This window comes from Leishmania braziliensis, chromosome 7 (genome assembly GCF_000002845.2).
Source record: "Leishmania braziliensis MHOM/BR/75/M2904 complete genome, chromosome 7".
Lineage (NCBI taxonomy): Eukaryota > Euglenozoa > Kinetoplastea > Trypanosomatida > Trypanosomatidae > Leishmania > Leishmania braziliensis.
Genome location: NC_009299.2, coordinates 85,773 through 95,248, shown reverse-complemented (window position 1 = coordinate 95,248; position 9,476 = coordinate 85,773). Strand labels below are relative to the sequence as shown.

The following is a 9,476-nucleotide window of genomic DNA, read 5'->3' as shown; positions in this document are numbered from 1 at the left end:
CCGCGACTGCGACTGGGCAAATTTCCATCGGGAAACATTATGGTACACAGACGGTCACACATCACAAGTGGAAGTGAGGAGTCGGTTTCCGAGACACACACACTCACTCAGGATTCGTTTTCCACGGATACAAGAAACCGATTCAGCTATCGGTCAAAACAGATCCAACACCACATCCCACCAACCACCACCCCCCCCCCTATAAGGTCAAGTGCCATTCGATTGCCTTTGTGGTTTTACACGCCGCCAATGGAACCCTAACCCTAACCCTAACCCTAACCCTAACCCTAACCCTAACCCTAACCCTAATGCCACCGTCCTGTGTGATAGGGTGCTCGCGAAGATATAATTTCTTGAAGACAACAGAGGGCGAGAAGGGAGAAAGATTTGTGGAAGGCAGATGGGTATGGAACTAATCTTCGCGACCCCATTGGGAAGCGGCAAGGCAGGCACGCAACCACGACCGCGGCGCCGCGTCATGATTATGCCGCCGGCCTCCTCTACCGCGTTCAGTCGCGTGAGGAGCACATCAAGTCGTCTTGGACTTCTTTCGTGTGCTTTTTCTTATGGCTTGGCACCGGTACCGGGGAAGCCTCCCCCACCGGGTGCCCATTCATTACGGTCAGAGGGCGGCATGCCAAACGGACATGCGGGGAGTCGCCAGAAGAAAGGAAACCAGTCGGTCAGCCACCGAAAAAACAATCAAGCTACCAGCGCTAGCTCCAGCGGCGCACGCAGGGACGCACGTACACGAATCCCGGCGGCGCTGCGGTCGGCAAATCTACAAAAAAACGGAAGCTACAGAACCCGAAGGGATCGTTGGGAACAACCGGGGACCCATGTCGCAGAGGAAACTACAAACGCACAATAGTAGAAAAACCGGGTGGGCTGAAAAGGAAAGCGGAACTGGGTGGATGATGGGCGCGCCCCATCAGGAAGAAGGTATAAAGAAAGGAAACCACGCTCACGGGTTAAGAGAATCTGTTTGAAAGGAGACTTTGAAACTTTGTTGAAACGAGAAATTCATCATCTTGCAAAATATTACCTGAACAGAAAGCGGTTCATTTAAAGGAAATTTTTCAACCCTAAAATTTTTCACTCACCATCTACATGCGGTTCGTCCACGCCACAGTCGACGCCCTCACCTTCCCACGGTTCCCGGAGTACACACCCCGCATCCGCGGAAGGAAACCGGTCCGCCGTTCTGTGGCCTTCCGGTCCGTTCCGGACATCCGAGAAATTCATGTCTAGGGTTGGGTGGGTGGGCGTTTTTTCGTCGCGGGCCGCATCAACACTTAAAGTGGATTACTTCATTTATGAATAACACATTAGAGAAGAAATAAAGGGACTATAGAAAGTAATCATTCATAACAGAAACACATATTTCCGACCTGTGGCCATAATTTCCAATCGGGAAACATTATGGCACCCAGCCTGTATATTTCGCAAATCCATCACCACATCCCACCAACCACCCCCATCCCCCTTCCAGTTCTTTTGCCCAGACAAATTAACCCGGCCAACTATAAGGTCAAGTGCCATTCGATTGCCTTTGTGGTTTTACACGCCGCCAATGGAACCCTAACCCTAACCCTAACCCTAACCCTAACCCTAACCCTAACCCGTGTACCCTGGCACTCGCCCTTGGGAGGATTTCGCCGGTACAGTGGGAGAGGGTGTCGCGGTGATTGCAATGGTGGCCATGAAGACTGTTACGCGGCGCATCGCAGGAGAGGGAAGCCTCCTTTGGTGCAGGGATGAGCGGGAAAGCCCTGCAGGCGCACCGTTTGGAATAGGCGCACGTTATAGGGGGCGAGGGAGTCGAGAAGGAGCCACCGCTGTCAGGGTGTATCGCCAACGGTTCATGTGCATCGCCAGTGTTGCTTACGACTATCCGGTGGACGGTGCGCTACGTCGTCAAGAGCTCTACGGAAGCAGTATGCATGGCACACGGAGCAGTAGTGCGGAGTAGCGGCAAGGGGAGAGCGCACCTCCTTTGTCACCTCACGCAGCACACAGGGATGTGAATGGCCAAGAGAGGAATGGGCTCCGCGCAAAGCCTGCAGCGGTCCGCCAGAGTCTGAGGTCTACTCACGCAGAGGTTTTGGCTGAACGAGATCGCGGCTCAACAGCGCGGAGCGAACTCTGTGTACACGTCGGTCGTCGCAGATACCGCTTCTCTGGCGAGGTGCAGGCATGGTCATCCCAAGAGGGCTCCTTGCGTCACGCCATCACCGTTGGAGCCCGTCCGTTCCCGCGCATACCGCTCATGGAGCACCCCGTCGTTGGCATCATGGTGGCACGCTGGGTGTGTTGCCTCCATATCCCCCTCAGCGCGGCGCCCGTGCTGCGCACAGTAACGACTGCCACACTGCGCAGGAACCGCACAGCACGCAAGTAGCGACACGGGAGAAAGCAGCGAATCCGGCACAGGTGCGGTCCAAGGCGCATGAGGAGCAGCGGAAAGAAAGTGGAGCGTGGATGAGCGGTGGGCACGGGACGGGCAGACGTAAGTTCTCGCGGTTGAGCCTTTGCTGGTAGCGCACCGCAACGTGACACGCAGGCACGAGCAGAAAAAAAGGTCCCGGAGAGAGAAGGAGTCGGGCCGGTGCAGCGGAATAGGGAGCCGAAAGCGGACGACTCTGCAAACAGGGTCGCCTCTGCCGCATCGGATTCTTGGAACTCGCCACGCACACAACCCTCCCCCCAATAAAAAGGCACACCGACTCACCAACGCGCCTTCGCAGAGACATACGCCGCAACAGGTTGACTGAGTTCGCTGCGCAGCACACCTCATCTTCTTTGGAGTGTCTTTTGGGGATGAGCAGTGGCGTTCCTCAGCCCCGCCCCTCCCAGAAAGAGAGGTGGCCAGCCCATACAGCAAAGGGATGGACAGAAGAATCAGAGGAGAACCACGTTGCCAGTGGCATCACTTTCCTCGTTGTGGATAGCGCAGGCCCACCGCACACGGCCCTCCTTCCACGAGGCACGCCAGGAGGCATCCGAGCAGTAAGAAAAGGAGCCCACAGTGCCACACGGCACACGGCACTACAACGTTGGCAGACGTGTTGACTCGCACGCAGGCGATTCTGCGCCATGTCATCTCACCTCTTTCGACACCGCGCCCGCCACCGCCACCCTTTCAAAGCGCGAGAGGAGAGAGGGAGCAGCGCGCGCGCACATCCCCACGGATCCACCGCGCGCAGCAGAGCCAGTCGCAGCCACGTCTTGCGGCTGCCTCCAAAGACCATTTCAAATGCAGCGCGTATGTTTCGGTCAGGGACAGCCACGTCAGCCATGACGCATCCCGGCACATTCATTCCGTGGACAGATGCGCACGCCAGCCGCGAGTGTGGCCCATGCGCTGGGAGTCCATAGGAGCCACGATTGGGCCCACTTGCTGCTCATTGGGACGGCTGCGGTGCCCATCGGACTCGCCATCGCGGCATCGGAGAGCTCGAAACAGAGCAAGCCAAGTGCTCAGGTTGGGAAACAGTGGGTAGTAGTGCAGCCGGAGATGGTTCGCTCGCTCCATATCGGCTTGCTCGCCGCACTATCCCTGCGCCACTTCCCCGTCGTGGTAGAAAGGCGGCGGCGAGGAGGGGATGCTCAGCGCGACCGCGGCCAATGGGCAACGTTGCTTTCTCAGCGTCCCCGGCAAGGAGAGCCCGATCTGCGGCTGCCGGCTCGACTAGGGACAGCATGTGACGCTTGGCGCTTGCACGAGAGGCTCCTCTGGCAGGCTGTCGTCCTACACGCGGCCATTGCAGAATATCGCATCCATTACTCCCAAGCTCTCTCGATTTCCCTAGCCATGGGTTTTCACTTGGGAAGTCGGGTGTGCATCACACATCCGAAGGATGTGCCCAGGCCTTCCGCTCCTTGTCAGAGTCACTTTGTGCCCCTTGCGCTGCAGGTGCCCCGCAGACTGCTTTATCGGCCGCTGTTGGCACAGTCTGCGCCACCTGCTGCAGTGAGTGTCTTCTCTGGAAGCGACTCCCCTTTCCGCTACTGCAAGCCTCGCACGTCCTTCATGAGAGAGCACAAATGGCTCTTCGCTGCATCACATGGACTGCACACCACACAGCACTTTTCGTGCAGAACACTTGGTGGGCAGCGTTTTCCCCAGCACCTCAGTGCTACAGCCCCACAGATCGACTACCCTTCACGATTGAGATAGCGTCGAACTTGTCAACAGACGGAAGGTGCAAATGAGCGAAGCGCGAGCCTTACCGTCAGCCATTCGCGTGCGAGCCCCCTACACACACACATTCGCGCTCTGCCGCCGACCCGCTGCCGCCATCACCTACGCCACGGCGTGGTCTTCACGAAGCTTCGTTGTACGACATTACTCCCCGAGAGGTTTACATGATTCGTCGCACGCACAGACCCCACTCACGTGTGCCTCCGCAGTGCGAAGGGGGGGTAAGGCGGGCAAGAGCAGTTCCAAGGGCGGGAGCTGGCGCCTTCGGTGAACAGTCCTTGGCAGGAGGTAGTGTTTTGCAGGACGCTACAGGGCAGACCTCGGGACGTTTGGCCGCTCTTTCGCTATGCTGTGTCGTAAAAGGGGCGCACATAATGGCAGCCGAAACGATGTGAGGAGAGTAGAGGGATGAGGAAGGGGGAGGGCAACGTGGTATTGGCGGCGAATCCGTCAGCTGAACCACGGCAGTTGCTCGGACGCATCACAGGTGGGACAGCACTACATGAGCTTTTGTGCAGGCTCGCGGGCTACCCTTGAAGGCTAACTCATCCTTACACACGTCAGACAGAGCTTTGCAACACCGCACCGGAGAAAGTTACAGAAAGGTGATGCTCGCCGTCCGCTTGGGTGTTCAGGAGTGCCGCTTCGCATTGTGGCTCTTATTCTCCGCGCACAAGGCCTCGCTGCTCAGTAAACTCATCGGTAAGGACACATATGGTTACTACTACGGTGAGCGCACACAACTACCAAAGAAAAGAACCCAATCAAAAAATACGTCCACATGCGTTCAAGTGGGCGAGAAGGAAAAAATCGAATATTGCAGAAGTGCAGTGAAAAGGAAAAAGGGAGAGCCAATTAAGACGAAAAAATAAGGCTCTATTATGGGTAGGCAGAAAATAAAAAATGTGCAATCGGAAAATTCCCTATGGGACTTGCTCTACTCATGAGGGACCCCATGATGAGAAACAAGAGAAGCCGCAGAAGCGAGATAAGACCGATACACCGAGCATTCGTTTCACATGAAGCAAGCGCACCATAAAAGAGCCCACGCACTCTCTCCAGGCGACCCGCCCAATCGGAAGGTCTACGTCTTACAAATGGTTTCTTCCCACTCAGTGGAAGTGAGCGCACATGGGTGGAGGATCGCCTGGAGGTAGAGGTGAGTACACGTGTGGGGAAGGCAACGAGCACAGAAATAGTACAAGAAATAACGAGCCTTGCGGCATCAGAAAGGAAAGAGGGGAAGGAAAATAAAAAGGAGAGAAGGTACTACTCGTGGTACAGCATGAGCCCAGCAATCGTGAGCCTCTTGCTAACGAACAACAAGAATTCAAGTTAAAGTAGCCAGTCGAACTTCTGCGCACAAAATAAAGAAAAGAATAAAGATAGGGGTAACAGCAATAGAATTACAGCCAACTCACTTTGATGCTGTTAAAGAACGCCTCAATAAAAGTCAATAAGATAATATCACCTCGCCGCACTCACGCTCGCGGCCCCTTCAAATCGTCGCATCACTTCGGCACGACTTCGAGGTGCGAAGAAAGGGCGCAAGAAGCACAGGTCGAGCTGATGCATTAGTAGAGTAGGAGAAACGACTACTACCAGCCCGACTCCCAGATACACTTGGTAATGTACCTTCGGGCGCGTTTGTACCGAACATCATACACCGCGACGTCGTCCTCCTCGGCCACAACGTACGTGGTGCGTGGCTTGCCGCGTACCCAGTCCAATTCAAGTACGCTTCCCAGGCCCACCAGGGTCTTCGGTACCTGCGAGGTCACCCAGTCTTCCATGCACTTTGTAGCATTCGCCTCAATTGCATTCACGTCGAACCCCCGCTCAATCAGGCGCTTCGCCTCCTCTGCCACCTTGAGCTCGTTCTTGTGGAAGTAGTGGACATAGTAGGGTATCGCTGGCATTCCAAAGTGCGTCATCACCGAGTTCCATGTGATTCTGGAACCTGCTGGTCGCAGAATCTGGTGTGCCCGGGGCTCACTGTCCGCCATGTAGCACACGCGCCGCCCCGGGCACAACTGCCTCACAGCCCCGAGGTGGTCTTTCACCTGTTTCCCCACAAGCACATCTTCATACTGCATGATCAAGCTGAGATATTCGTTGTGCAGGCTAGAATTGTACGGCTCGGTCAACAGCCTGAGCAGAAGAACATTGCTGCTACCAAATGGGTTCAGCGCAGCTTGTACGAGGCGTCGGTCCAGAATGTAGCCCACCCCGTTGCCATATATGATGTCACCTGCGTAGTACAGCCGCCACACTCGATACAGGCAATCCTTCGTGTCATCGATGCCCAGCGTCGCCGGTATAACGTCGCCGTGCGGAATGGTCGCCATCAAGCTACGCGGTCTCCCCCACTCGCCCTGTTGCGTGTAGCGTAGGTCGCTGAGGTACTGCGGTACCTTCAGGTACATGTCGTCATCGCCCTTCATCAAGTACGGCACGTCTGGGAAGGCAGTGTACGCGTAGTTTAGCCATATCACGACCTTTTGGCTCATCCCGACTTCCGTCGGAACACCCCACGAGTTAGACATGCCCATCTTCTTGTTTGTAGTCGGATGCCGGTCCGCCAAAAAATCGAGCCACAGCGAGTTGCGATGGTGCAGCGCCTCCTGCCACAGCGCAGTGGATACGTGGCACATGTACCGCGCCGCCGAAGTGAAGGCGGGTGTCGCCGGCAGCGACAGTGCAGAGGAGAGCTTCGTAAGTGACGTAGCCCCGCCCACAATTCCCTCTGGACTCACCACGGAGGCCTTCACACCGATGCAAGGCGACTCCCACACGGCGCCATCGGCTTTGGAGACGTCGCGCCATCCATCACGCAACACCACGCGACGCTGCACGTAGCTGGGTGCATTGGTGGCGTCGCCGCCCTCTACCTCCAGCCGCTGTAAGTTCGCTGCAGCATACTCGTTCACGGTTGGAGCGAGCTGTGCCGTATCCACGGTGTCGCGCGGCGAGTTGTCAGAGCGACGCTCCGCAGCAGCGAACACGTACAGCTGTAGCAGCGCGCCAGTGAAGTTATTCTCGGCACGCGCAACCTCGCGGTACGTCAGCCACGTCGCGCGCTGCGCATCCCGCAGCGGATAGCGCATTGGCTGGTCTGTTGAGGGTATGCCCATCACCACCAAGTGCTGCGGCTGCGTACTCTTGCTCTTCCGCAGCGACGCGTTGGCGAGGTGGCGCTGCTGCGCGTACGACCGGCTCACCCATGACCACAGCGGCAGCTCCGCGGCGACGTCCACGTCGTCCGTCACGCTCGCCATCGCAAACAGCATCGGCCCCATGAGGCCCAGCGGCGTAGATGTCGTCGCGAACACAGGAAGTCCTTTGGCCTCCTGATCTGGTCTGCCGCCGGCCATTTCCCCATACCCCCCTGCAACCGCCGCACCGTACGTCACCCTGTCGAAGCACATCGTGCAGTTCTTGTCGATCACGCGTAGTGTCCACGACGGCAGCTGATCACTCCTCAGACGCGCCTTACCGTCAGCAGCAGCGGCATCAAGGGCATGCTGTGCTGACGCCAGACGTTGCAATGCACTCTCGTGCTGCACCAGCACAGAAAACGTACCACGATCTAAGAGGGTCGACAGTTTCCTCTGTAACTCTATCGATCCGTGGCTCTGTCTTGAGTGGCCAGCAGTTGCAAATGAGCCGATGTAGTATAGCGTAACCAGGACAGCAGGTAGGATGATTAGTGCAACCAGGCGACGGCGCTGAGTGCGTGAATGCACAGCCTGTGCAGCAAATCCCCGAAGATGTCTGCAAAAACGAAACGGGAGGCTTAGTGCTGCCTCATCCGGAAAGCCTTCACCTTTCTCAAGTGAAGCTGCGTCCCCCTCCCTACTGCCCAGCAACCGAGTTTGATCCGGCTCCGCCCTGCCGCGTGTGCAATCGCAGAAGTTGGAGGTGTTCGCAGGGCCGCTCAGCACAGAACTGTTCTGAGAGACGAGAGAAGCGTTGCGGCGCATGGCGTTTGGGGGCACGACAGGCACGACCCTCCTTATAATGTCTCGCTCGTTTCTCATGGTAACGCGGTTGGCTCACGTTGGGATGAAGGGCGGAGAAGGTGCCTGAGATGCGCCGGAGAGTAGCGCGACGAGCGCACTGGCAGCCACGCAAAGAGAAACGGCAGGGCCAAAGAAAAGGGGGTGAATGGATCGAGAAGGAACGAAGGAAAGTGCGCGGTAACGCAAAACAGTGGTGGGGAAGAGTGGTGACTGTCAGTGCAATGGTCAAGGGCGCGCCAGTCAGCAGATGGGCCACTTTCCGCCAGCACGTGTGAGTGTCTAATTGAAAAATGGCTGGAGTATGCGGAAAGGCAGGTCAGAGCGGGTGGCGTGGAGGAGGAGAAAGGGGAGACAGGGAGACAGTGGAAGGACTCGCAAATCGGACGAGTCGACGTGACAGCGGAAGGCGCCACTGCAGCGAACCACATCGGAGAGACGCTGTGAGAATGGAACGATAGCTCGCCTCATTGGCTGGGTGGGCGGTTGCCGTAGAAAACACGCCTAAGTCCCGTGTCTTTGCGACGGAAACAGTCAAGCCTTGCCTTCTCGAAGGTGTGGACGGCATGCGCTCTGTTTGCTCGCTTCGTTGATATTCGTCGCCGTTCGATGGAAAGCCTTCCATCATCTAGCAGGAGGAGGAGGGTCTGCGCGTACGCAAGTGGGGGACGCAGCAGCCCTGGCGATGCCCACTACGCGAGCAGCAGCAGAGATGCAAAAACACATACACCAAAGAGGGGAAAAATAGTAGAGGTGCAAGGAAAGATGGTGAAACCCCTGAACAGCTGCATTCCGGTAGGTGGGGAAAGCGAACCGACAGCCTGACGGTCTAACCTTTGGCGCGAAGAAAGAGTGCGTTGGGGTGCGGTGGGCGGACAGCACGAAGCAGTGAAAAAGAGCCGCTTCGCGACACGCTCTACACCACCGCGAAACAAAGTCGCCGGTGGCATAGGCCAAAGGGAAAAGAAGCACAAAGACCAATCAAGCAGACCTACAGCAAATGTGCGATTGGGCCCTTCCTCAGCGGACACAGACGCCCGAAACGGAAAGGGGTAAGGCAAAGAATGCTGGATTTCATATGCGTCACACTCAGCGCTTACACATGCAGATGCGAGTCAGGACGCAGAAGGAAGGAGCATACGCTGAGAAATAGAGGAGGAAGCGCCACAGGTGCATGAGACCGGAGAAGCGTGAGAGAGAGTCACAGGTGACCTGCTGTCAGACCTTGCGTTTTTTTCGCCTCATACGTGTCG

General features: G+C 56.8%; 1 protein-coding gene across 1 annotated transcript; it reads right to left on the bottom strand.

The window, feature by feature from the left end:
- Positions 1-5,802: 5,802 nt before the first annotated feature.
- On the bottom strand, positions 5,803-8,244 carry SCG1 (phosphoglycan beta 1,3 galactosyltransferase 1; the record flags this gene model as incomplete). Its single annotated transcript, XM_001562470.2, has 1 exon — positions 5,803-8,244. The coding sequence occupies one exon, from the start codon at positions 8,242-8,244 to the stop codon at positions 5,803-5,805; it is 2,442 nt and encodes an 813-aa protein (XP_001562520.2).
- Between the last annotated feature and the right edge of the window lie 1,232 nt (positions 8,245-9,476).